This window comes from Polychytrium aggregatum (genome assembly GCF_025602895.1).
Source record: "Polychytrium aggregatum strain JEL109 chromosome Unknown BJ171scaffold_20, whole genome shotgun sequence".
In the NCBI taxonomy this organism is placed as follows: domain Eukaryota; kingdom Fungi; phylum Chytridiomycota; class Chytridiomycetes; order Polychytriales; genus Polychytrium; species Polychytrium aggregatum.
Genome location: NW_026516222.1, coordinates 121,030 through 133,066, shown reverse-complemented (window position 1 = coordinate 133,066; position 12,037 = coordinate 121,030). Strand labels below are relative to the sequence as shown.

The 12,037-nt window shown below is 56.0% G+C and overlaps 2 protein-coding genes across 2 annotated transcripts; one reads left to right on the top strand and one right to left on the bottom strand.

Moving 5' to 3' along the window:
• Window positions 1-158: 158 nt before the first annotated feature.
• BJ171DRAFT_599351 (uncharacterized protein) lies at window positions 159-6,056 on the bottom strand (the record flags this gene model as incomplete). The annotated part of the gene is made up of 8 exons (XM_053114925.1): window positions 159-1,440; window positions 1,544-2,185; window positions 2,404-3,157; window positions 3,383-3,532; window positions 3,637-4,006; window positions 4,103-4,800; window positions 4,974-5,223; window positions 5,440-6,056. 8 exons carry the CDS (start codon window positions 6,054-6,056, stop codon window positions 314-316), a joined length of 4,608 nt encoding a protein of 1,535 aa, XP_052966248.1. The 3' UTR covers window positions 159-313.
• A 759-nt stretch (window positions 6,057-6,815) lies between these two features.
• Window positions 6,816-8,713, top strand: BJ171DRAFT_599350 (uncharacterized protein; the record flags this gene model as incomplete). Its single annotated transcript, XM_053114924.1, has 2 exons — window positions 6,816-8,461; window positions 8,681-8,713. The coding sequence occupies 2 exons, from the start codon at window positions 6,816-6,818 to the stop codon at window positions 8,703-8,705; spliced, it is 1,671 nt and encodes a 556-aa protein (XP_052966247.1). The 3' UTR covers window positions 8,706-8,713.
• Window positions 8,714-12,037: the final 3,324 nt, after the last annotated feature.

Here is a 12,037-nt window from a genome sequence, read left to right as displayed (position 1 = left end):
TTCACCATCAGTCACAATGGCGATCTGCCCATTCTTGATTTGAGTGCCACAGCGTTGTTATGTCGCCTCCTTATCCATATCTGCCCAGCACTCCCCCCCCTTTCGGCGCAGGAGATGAATCGACACGTGTGTATTCAAGATCTAGAGCAGCAAGCAACCGCATCGCCAGCCGCCACCAATAATACAAATGCTGTCGTAGAGTCTCTCGCCTTTGGTTTCTCTCGTTGCTTCTATCACTGTGCGTCAACGCTTTCTTGCGGAATCTCCACACCCCGATGCCATTGCGTTGAAACATTTCTAATATCCCTTCGTTTCAGGCGAGGTCGATGCCATCTTCTTCGTCCGGATGGAAGAACGACACGTTCTTCTTCAGCATCCCCGCGTCAAGTGCAGGAGGTGCACTTGACGGAGCAGGCGGTGGAACCATCTTTTCAACGCTGATGATGGAGCTCAGCTTTCGGAGGATTCCTTTGGAGGCATTGTTTTCATTTGCCCACGCCTGGATCGAGTCGATCTTCGCCAAGATATCGGGAGGAATCATTAGCAGCATGATGTGCGCCCGCTTGGTTTCTTCGCTCATGAAGGAAAACATTGGATTGATGATGCGCCAGTAGTAGAGAAGCATCACCGCCACAAAGATCGATGCGACGGTGATGTGGAACGTCTCGAACCATTGCGTCCAGTCGATGAACGGCTGGTAGTGGCTGATGACTGCCTGGTTGATGGTGTACTGCAGGTAGCTGTAGTCCAAGCTTCTCAAAAGCATCATCAACTGGACCAATTGGGTGTATGTGCCGCTCAGTCCAATTGTCTGGATGCTCTGCAAAGCCTGGTACGCTGAATCAATATACCAATAGACGCTTGTCGCGAGTCCGTTCGACAACAGGCTAAAGGCATACTGGTCGCATCCGGCCAGTGACCCTGGCACGCAGGCATCGAGATAGGTGAGGTCGTACTCATACGAAGACGGCAAGAGGTTCGACGCCGTGGCCATGACCTGGGTCTCGTAGAGATCGAGGCTCTGGATGATGCTGGCGACTTGCTGCGCCACGACGGTGACGTTCTGCCCAGTGGCCGAGAGGAAGGCTTCCCGCAGCGCAAAGGTGACGCGCCGCATCAACATGAAGCGCACGTATTTTTGGTGGATAGTAACGGTGACGCCTGAGTTGCTGCTCATGTAGGCATAGAAGACTCCGCTGACGATGAAAAAGTAGACGAGGCATATGGTTGTCATGACCCCCATCCGGATCAGCGGCGTCCGTTGTCCGCGAAAGAACGATATGATCCACGATTTCCAAGAGTCCACGAGGCTGGCGTTCTTTCTTCTCATCACCGACGATGCCACTGACGACCGGAGCTCGCTCTCCAGTTGCTCAATGTCGTTTTCAAACTCGAAGATATCCTCCTCTCCCTCGTTATCGGAATCCTCGGCCAGCCGTTCTGGGCAGATAAAAGTGCATTCGTTAGCGAGCATGACCGTTTTGACCCGGCAGCTCTCAGCAGTTGTATCGCCGAGCCGGATACAGTCCACTGCAACACTTACGTTTGTGCGATTCGTATATTGCCTTGACGGTTTCCTTTGGGATGTCGAGAAACATCTTCAAAAAGTCCTCCTTGCTGTCGTTGATTCTGGCGAATATGGGGCCCATGAAAAAACAGTAGACAACGACACAGAGAAGCGGTGCGACTAAGGCCCTCAAGACGCCCGACGAGTTTTCGCTTGAATCGAGATAGAGGTCTGTGGACGAGTCCAAGGCAGTGATGATCGGGCCGATCGCATTCTGCAGGACGGCCTGGATATCCGCTTGATCTGTGTAAAGCGGGTTGCTGCTTTGAAGGATTCGACATACCGTCAGGAACCGGTTGATGCCGTCCACGAAGGTGAGCTGGCCCGTGGATATGCTGCTGCCCGGAGTGCTGATCAAGGTGATTGCGCTGCCCGTAGGAATCAACAACGCATCAGTATTGATGACAGAAATGAGGTTCAAAAGCCGCGATCTGAACACGGCCTTGTCGGAGATGCTTTCGAAGGTAACGATCCCCTTTTCGATGAGCTCAATGGTGCGGACAGTGTCCGCGATGGAGGCCGACGACACCATCGCACTTCCTGTGGCCGACACGTAGTTCAGGTTGTTGAGGCGCTGGGTTATCTCTAATCGGTAGAGCATGATGTCGGTCACAGTGACTGTCAAATTCAAACGTTGGCTGTCAGTTGCCAGAGAACAAACAGAGACACACGCACATCAAGTGACATGCCGTGCGCATTACAAAGCATATGTCTCGGTCGAGGGCAGCACACAAGGCGACTTTCGGATATATGAGCAGCTGCAGCAGTGCAGCCATAGAGCCCTCCAACTGTGAAAAGCGCAGCTGCCATCAGCGAGACGGAATCCCTGGCCGTACCTGTAAATACCATCATCAGACACACGATAAACCAGAACGCCAGGTGGCGCAATTTGGCCTCTGAGGCTTTGTTTTTCTTGGAGATCAGGCGAATTGCGTACGACGAGCCCCCAATTCCCGTGCGGCTACTGCTGACGCTGCTGCTCCGCAATCGGTCCGATCCTGGGCCGAGCTCGGCCGACTTCTGGGCTGACAGCTGGTTGGAGGAGCCCTCCGGCGAGAACGACATCGGGAACGACTCGGGTGCTTCCGATCGTCTTCGCGCAGAAAACGGGCACTCGACAATACTTCCGCGCTTGCTTCTTGACGTGCGGTCCGCGATAACTTTGGCAAACCTGACAATGTAGCAACCAGCAGAGCCCATGACAAAGTGCGTGAACTGGAAGCACAGATCATAATGGCCCTCGCTAGAGTCGTCCGGCAGTGTGACGAGCACCTCTCGGCCGCCGTCGATGACCTGCTCCTTCTTGATTCCGGGAAAGTAGTCTATAATGGTGAAACCGGCACTTGCATTGCGGCTCAGCTCGCTCGGCGATACGCTGAAATACTGCGACATCCCCTGGGTGAAATGGATCAACTGCAACGAGTCCGAGAGAATAATGAACTCTTCCTCGTCGGGACGCTCGGCAGCGCGCATGAGGCCGATGAAGGAGATTCCACCGCCAGACGTCGTCAGCTGCTTGACGCACAGATCAATCGGAAGCAAATAGCCATCTTTTCGGATGGCGAGCACGTGCCGCTTTCTATCGATGACCTGGTTGGGAAGAAAGCATGATGCCGGGTTAAGGAGCTGTCAGCATCGAGCGATGGTGACGCGGTAGGCCTGTATCTCGAATCCACTCGGCACGAGTTGACCACCAAGAAATGCAGATCAGGAATGCGCTGATGGCTGAAACGCATTCCTGGCTCTGATGCACTGAGAACAGCCTCGGTTACAGGCGCCATCCACATCGCTCTGTGGTCGGGGCTGCGGCATTACCTTTGCAAACCCTGTATCAAGATAGCGCTGCAGGAGCATGTCGTGCATTTCTGCGAATGGCGATGGAATGATGATTTTGACGTTGTGGTTGAGAACCTCGCTCTTATGGAATCCCAGGAGCTTTGAGACGGTCGAGTTGACGTTTTGGATCTGTTTGGAAGCAGGGTTATGGAGGCGCCCTGGATTTTTAGTGACGGTGCTTGCCTCTGCGTCATACATCAGCCAACTGCGCTGCGAAATGCAGGTACACCTACAATGCCGAGATCCTCGCGATCGCCGCTTATGGTGACATGCGCAACTTTCTCGTCAAAGAGATCCAAAGCGTCAAACCTCTCGCCGCCGTCCCGGGACTCTGGATTTGCCGTATCCATCTCCTCGGCTTTGTCGAGGTACCGCTGGCCCTCCCTGTGATCGTTCATGATCTCGGTGAGGAACTTTCCGTATAAGCGATACACGTTTGAGGATTTGGGGGACAGCTTCAGGACGGAGAGGTAATATTGCTGTGCGCTCGTGATTGCCGAGTTGATGTCCGAGCCCTTGTTCTGGAGCTTCTGGATGCCGGGATGCTTCTTGAGCAGCTCTCTCCAGAACTGTGCTATGGCGATGGTCGCTCGTCTTTCGAATCTGGGAACAAAGGAGCTCGGTTCAGACCAGCGGGCTATCGATCACGGCCATCCATCGCATCTCGATCCACCCGCGTCATCGAGACAAACGACCAACCTCTTTGCAAAGCGCAGGTTCTGCTCGCACGCAATAAAGTCAATCACATCGCCACCAGAAAACTTCTCGTTCAGCAGTCTTTGCCGACGGTAGATCAAAAACTCTTCATCAATGTCTCGATCCAGATGCTCCGCTCGGCCCAGGGAAGCCAGGCACTGGCTTCGGTTGCCAAGCTGGAGGAGATAAAACTGGCCGGCGAGCAGCTGGAGAAAGCAGGACTCTTGAAACTGCTTCAGGGCAAAGGAAATGATCTCGGTGATTTCCATGATGACGACCTTTTGCGGATTGCCTTCCTCTGAGCTCACGTTGGCCTTGGATGCTGTTGGCGGTGCTTGAGTGTCATCGGAAACAGTCGGTTGATAGGACAAGTCTCCAGGACTTTCGTCATTACGGAGGGCTCCGGCCTTGCCCATTCCTTTGTAGAGCAAGCCGGCGCGCTCGAGCTTGAAACGTATGTGCAGCTCCATAACCCATGGCGAATTGATGTCACTGTAGTATTTGCCTTCGATGTAGCGCCTGCGCGAGCGAACCGCGAGAATGGCAAACACAGACACCAGCGGGATCGTAGCGACGTAAAATATCCCGACATCGGAGTCAGGCCGGACGATAGTGTAGATGGCGCAAAGCGACGCCCAGGCAAAGTTCAGCATGGTGCATGCTCTGAAGCAGGCGTAGCCAAAGTTGTAGAACGGAATATACTTTGGCGCATTGGTTATCCGAGGCATCGAATCCAAATCCATTGTACCCGGTCCACGGCAAAGGAGTATGGGATTCGAATTAGTCTGCCGCGTGGCATATACAGCGGCGAGCAACAGCGTTATCCTCGAAGGGAGGCCGGCAGCACGCGCGATTCAAGGAGTGCCATACTTACCCAGATGTAGCAAAACGCCAGCAGACAAGAGCAGCATGCACATGCTGCGGCAAACACCCATGTCAGGACGGTTGGGCTGCTGTAGGGGTAGGAGGTCTCGCCATAGCCCTCGGCCAAGATAATATTGAGAACCGTCAAGACAGTGCGGCAGCCCAAATAGAGCAGCTCGACTCGCGAGTGCGGCCGGCACAGCATGTTCTTTTCGTTTGGATCTGGGTCAAAGAAGGTGGCCTTTACGGCTGTGATCAGTCTGAAGAACAGTTGGGCAGCAGGTTAGCCTGTTGGCTGATAGGGAAGCGGATACGATAATATGATGCATGACGGGCCGCGGATAAGATGCATCACTACACTGGCGGACAAGCTGCATCAACAACGAGGCGTGTCCAGCTCGCTGATTATGAGTATTGTGCCAGAAAGCGACAGAGCGAGTGGTGAGCGGGGCGGCATCATCCGTGCAATCACGTACAGCATGAAGAATGTCAGCAGCACGGCGGCGACGATGCTGAGAGGCAGATGCGTCGGCGACCAGCAGTTGATCATGTTTCTTGGGGTGCCGTCGCTGATGCTCAGCGTTTCTGGGCAGTACACCATCGCCAGGATGAACTTGGAGAGCGTGGGAATGTGGAGAACGTTGGCGAGCAGCCCGAGGGTCACACGCAGGATCTTGAGGGTCCAAAAGTACCGGAATTGGTTGCGCGAGAACGAGTAGGCCACGAATATGGTGTTGATGATGATCAGAAGCAGCACGATCATGAGGATGTAGAGGATAATATCCGACTGCGCGATGAGAGACTCGGGCGAGAACCATCCCAGGAAGGTCTGGAGCCACTGGATCTCGGGCTGCCACGGAAACAGCACGCATAGGAGCGGGAACCCCAGGTCTTGAAAGTGGTCCAGAATGGTTTCGGATATTATCCATATCGGACTCTCCTTGTGGTCGTTCTTGTTGACGATGAAGAGCACCCCAAAGAGCCCCTTCTTGACGGTCTGGATCCAGACCTCGAGAGTTCCGTCGGCTTCGGCCACAGCCGACGCGTCTGGGGACTCGGCCGGATCGAGGACCCCGGGCTGGTTCAGGGGCATCGGTTACGGCGATAGAGCAGACAGAAACGAGAAGCCCGAGGGTCTGCAACACGCAAATTCGGATTCACGGCGACGTGGACTTGCAGCTCAGCTCGAGCCGTGGAAGTCGGGACGAGGGACGAGCAACGGCGCTGATCAGGGCGGAAGGGAAGCAACCAAACGTGGACGGGTGTTGTTGGGGGAGTCGAAACTTGAGCGATTCCAACGACAGGTGGTCGATGCCGAAGTTGAGCTGGCTGACGGATTGCAGTGTCTTGGCAAGACTCGAAGAGAGTCGATGCCTGGTGGTCCGTTCGAATGTCCTGCAGCCGGAGCAATCTGCTTGATTGACTGGGGCAAGGCGCCGCAAAGCGACGCATCGAGTTCGTCCGGGCCTGCTACAAAATGCATTCAAAGCGTGAGAGCATCAACCAAACCAGCCGGGCCGCACTAATTCTGTTGTGGTCAGCCTGGCGACAGTATCGGTCCAATCGGCGCTCTGTCTATGCCAAGAGCGGTCGAAGGCCCCGCCCATGGGTCATGCTCACCGGAGCTCATACGGTGGGCAGGCGGTGTTCACGCCAGGGTCGACATATGTCGCATGCAGTTGATTGGGTCGGCATTGATCGCCACAGCAGCTCGGGTGACGTCGACTTGCACTAATGCGCGGCTGGACCGAGGATGCATCGGCTGGTATAGAGACTGGAAGCCAAGGGCTGCTCTCTTGCTGCTTGGGCTTCCCAGCCGGTGCTTAACCTTCGCTATCCCCAGCCGTCCAAGATGGAGGACGAAGTCATTCGCTTGTTCGACAGCAACGGCACGACCCTCCTGGACTCTATCCATGCCGACTATGAGGACTCGTTCTGCCTCGAGGCTTTCGGCGACCTGGCCAGAGCCCACTACGAGTCCGAGCCCAAGGGCACCAAGTGCTTCATCATCGCCAGGGTGCAAACCTGGGACCACAAGCAGCCCGATCGAGCCTTCTACTCATACTACAACGCATTCGAGCTCAACAAGATCCTCTTTCAGACGCAGGTGTACTTGGGCAAGAACTTGATCCATCGCTTGCATGTGCTCAACCCGCTGACCAACACCGACATCATTGGCAATGTGCAATACTTTATGGTCCGCATAGCCAATTCCAGTGCGGACTCATCCAGTCCCTCAGAGGAGAGTACCAAGACCGTGAAGGATGCAGATGTGGTCGCCAGTCAGCCCGGCGGTCCCCCGAAAGCAGAAAACGAGCCGGTGCCTCTCGTGAAAAGGAAGCTGTCGATCCAGATTCCGCTGCAGCGACTGCCAACGCATCCGCCGGCCGAAGGTCTGCGCGGCGCCCAGCTCATGGGGCTGGATCCGAGTCCCACAGTCAAGGCCATCGAGTCGGGGGCGCCGTCGACCTGGACGATGGCCAGCCCGGCGGTTATCGAAGACCTGGATGCCGAGGACCCAAAGAGCCCAAGGAGGCGCCGCTTGAGTCTCAAGCCGGTATCGACGGCAATCGTTCCTGCACGCCGACAGTCGATGGCACCCGCAACCAGGAAAGCTTCGATTGTGGCTCTTCCGTCACCCACTCGCAAGGCCACCCTGAAGGAGGCCGAGGAAGGTGCTGTCCAACACCCGCACTCTGCAGATGCACCCAACCCACGAAACCGGCTGCATTCCATCTCGTATGCAGGGGCCAGTCCGATGTCGATCGATCCCAGTGTGATTGGGCGACGCCACTCTCTGTCGCCCACAGCCATATCCACATATGCCAAGCTCCCAGACCAGCCGCTGTCGCTCGGCAACTACGAGAAGACCAAGGCCCCTATCCCGGTCGGCTTTGTCACCCGATTTGCGGTGCCGATCCCCGCGACGGAGGCTGGGAAAATGGCTCCGCCAACACCGGCATCCCGCCGCCGATCGCTCTCGTACGTGAATGCAATTACACCCACAGGACAAAAGGCGACGTTTTCCCAGTGGCTGGAGATGGTTCAAAAGGATAAAAAGTCACCTGCCAAGGCCCCACCTATCACCGAGAACCCCTTTGACGAAGGCACTGAAGCCACCAAGACGGTGCGCGATGAAGAAACCAAGAGGCCTGAACTCGTACATGTGTTTGATGCCTTTCTGTTTGCGACCGACAACGACTTTTTGGAGAACAGAAAGATCCGGGCGATATTCAAGGCAAACGCAATTGATCCGAAAGACGCCGTTCTCTTCGAGATGCCTGAGTACACGGGTGCCGAGGATACCCCGGTGACGGTGCTGGTAGATGACCCGCTCTGCGAGTGGTGCTATCCCAGCCCGCAGTCCCTCGATGGAGCCAACCCATGCGTCGTTGCATTCCATCAGTGGAAATGCTACCTCGTCGCTCTCATTCTGATGGGAGGCATGTTCATTTTCATCTTCTTCACGCTGAACTCGTCCGCCTCGGCGTCCTCGGGGTAAGTGTTGGCCGCCGATGGATTATCGCTTGTCCGAGGGCGGTGACGGCCACACAAGTGCTGCATGCATGCATGCATGTTGACTGCGGGGTGCTGGATGGGGCGCCGATAAGCCAAATCTGTTCAGGTTATATGCCGTGGAGAGTTGCTCTGCCCTTGGAGAGCAGCCGGCTGGTTTGGCTGCCGAGGCGATATTGACTGGTTGTCGATGCTATACAGGAATAATCCGACAGGCCATTCGTGAAGTCACACCTGGGGGTCAAGCAATCGCAATACACTTTATTCAGAAAAAAACGGGACAATATAGCCGTTTCCATGAACATGTAGTATGTGCTGTGCTTGCGTCAAGCAAAGCCACAAGAAATAGATCAGATCACTTTGGCAGCCTCCGAGTGAAGACCGCCGGTCGCTCTCCGATCTCCACAATCGACCTGCATACTGTGATCATGTTGCGCGCCGCATTGACGTCGCGATTCCACACTGTCTGGCAGCTGGGATTCTTGCAGCTCCTGACAAAGTGGGAATTCGCAACACTGGGCGCATCGAGTCCTTCCAACCGAACTGGCTCCAGGCACTTGGAGCACACCTGCGAGGTGTTGAACTCGTTCGTCGAGGCCACCTTGATGCTTCCATGAGGGCGATTGGGACGGCGTCGGTGGTGCTCGAACTGCTCAAAGTACCGAGCAAACCGCTGCCTCCGAGGGCTGGATGCATAGCCCTTGCCTTGTCGCCATGACGCATTGCCAAAGGCGATCACCACATCGGTCCGTATCGGGGCGTGCTTCAGGACGGCCTTGCACATCCTGTCGACGGCCACTTGGCGCCTCTTGTGGCCCGTGAAGCGATGGTGACGGGCCTTCTTGCCAAGGTGGAAGTCGAGCTGCACCCGCAGCTCCGGTCGCAGGACATGGGTGAGATGGACCTTGAAAGCCTCCGAGGACGACACCTTGGGCGAGGGGGTGGACGACATCCAGGTCTCGATGCTGAGTCGATACTTCATGATATTGTGCCACTTGGTGTTGGACGTATGGCCACACATTTGCTGGTAGTGGCCATTGGAGAATGAGACTACCTCGTCTTGGTGGCCCGGTGCTTGGATGACCGCCGTGAAGATGGAGCCGACTCCAGGATCGATGCCAATCCAAGTGGTGCGATCGGGGTCTGGGTCGCCGATGTGGGCCTGGATACGCTGCTCGGCAGTCGGAGGAGGCTCGATGGTCTCGGTGCGATCGGTTCGAGGCAGAAACTTGACGAGACCGATGGTGCATCCAATGCCATCGGTGCTGATCTCGTAGTTGAACAGCTTGTGATTGATATCCCGGTCACGGAAGAGGGAGCTACGCAGCTTGAAGCAACTGCGCCAGAGACGATCCTGGTTGTTGATGCCGTCCTCGCCTTCTTCCTTGAGCTTGTCCCTGGTGAGTCCAAGGCGCTTCTTTGGACCAAGGAGATTCCAAAGAGTGACCGTGTCAATCTTGACATACTTGGCCTTGGCTGTGCATAGAGGAACTATCGTGCACACGGCCGGAGGAGTGTCAAGAGCGAGCTGCTTGAGAGCCCAGCTGATCCTGGCGGCCAGCTTGTTGATCTTGGACTTGGTGGTGCCGAGCTCAGACTTGGCCTTGGTGAACCTCTTGTCGTCGGAGGGAATGCCTTGGGTAGTGAGCTCGTCCAGCTTGGCCTGGCGCTGCAGCTCGGTGACTCGGAGGGCGGGCATGTCACAGTCGATCCACTTGTGGACATTGTCGACCATCTTGTCCCGGGCGAGGATTCCCACATGGTGTGAGAGGAGATGGAGGGCCCGGAAGCGGTCCTGGTCGTTGCTGTACCGAAACTCGTCCAGGATGTGGCCAAACTCGGGATAGAGGAACTCGAGATCGGCCTTGGGTGGAGTCTGCCCTGGTTTCTCGAAGAGCTCGAGACAGGCCTCGATGGCTTCGTGCTTATGCTTGTTGGCTGGGAAGACGGCAGCGCAGAAGCGGCGAAGGAGTCGCCAGTAGGCCAGGTCGAGGTGGGTGGTGCAGTTGGTGGCATAGGCATTGACAGCCAGTGTGAGAAGCTGACTGTGAGCACCATCAGGCAGACGAGGGGCCGGAGGCAGGTCTGCGTGCCGAGTGGTCTGGTAGTCGCGAAAGGAAGCGACCAGATGCTCGTTGTATTTCTCATTGTCCCCGGTCGGGGAGAGGGCATCGGCCTCGACAATCGTGAAGCACTGGCGGATGAATGCAGGGGTGGACTTGGAGATGACGGGGACGGGAAGATCCTGCTCGATGCACCGGAGGATGTGCAGGTTGAGCAGCCTGGATGCCTCGAACTGGATCTGGGTCATGGCCTCGACGGTGGCCTGGATCTTGTCGCGGAGAGCGGGATTGAGACAACAGCCATCCATCGTCTGCTTGAAGCAGCTGAACTGAGGGGCGGATGACCTTCCATCCACGAGTGGGACGACAGAACTCTTGAGGGGGTGATATTTGGGACATTTGCTGGTGTTGCAACGTTCGTGATCGGTGCCATCGCACTTGGGACATCGCTTGCCGGTACTCGAGGAAGTAGATGGACCAGGCTCGGTGGGATCGACATCCATTGGATCTGCAGAAGCAGTGGTGGTGAGCGACGGAGCAACAGACGAACAAGCATGCGTGGGATCAGAATACGAACCAGAGACAGGCTCCGACTGTGACTTGGCTTTCTTGGGCCTGGGTGGCCGAGGCTGGCCATCACCGGTACCCTTGCGCTTCGGAGGCATGGGGGCAGAGGATGCTGGATGCCTGCCAGTGGTACTGGTCAGAGGAGAGACTTCTCTTTATCGTACAATGGCGCGATGATCAGATCAAGGCGAGATGAGGGAAGAAAGCAGCAGGACGAAGGTGTGGCATTTATACCCAAGAGCAGGAGCCCGTCTTTGCGGGCTGGTTGGGAAGTGACCCTGTTCAAAAATCGCCGAGAGGCTCAAGCCAGGGATGTGAACGCGAAAATGGCGGGGTGATTGGAGGAACTCAACCCCAAATTGGAGGAACTCAACCCCAAATCGGTGGGGACTCAACCCCAAAGAAGTTCTCGATGGGATTGAAGTCGGGTGAAGCAGGTGGGGTGAAGATCACTGACCATCCTCGGCGATCGATGCAGTCCAGGACAGCCCTTGTCTTGTGCATGCTGACATTGTCCATCACAATCACAGAGTCGTCTGGGAAGGTCGCTCGCTCAAAGAACTCGACCATCGAGTGTGTCTTGAATGATGTGGGGATGTACATGCGATGCAGCACACCAGAGTGGTTGATGGCAAATGCAGCCGAGACAGACTTGTGCTTCATGTGATTGCGCTGACGGAGTGGGACGCCCTTCGGCGAGTATCCGTAGAGAGGGAAAATGGATCTCCTGATCCCTGTCTCATCGACAAAAACGAATCGTCGTGGGTCGATGGAGCGGACCTGGTCCCTGAACTGTGCCGCTCGCTCATCCAGTCGCTTGGACTTGTAGAGGTGTGTTGCCCTCTTGTGTGAGAGACCTGCTCGGTGGATGGCAGTGTGGCAGAGTGAGAGTGATACTTTCCTCTGGAGGATGGACTCGAGCTTGCAT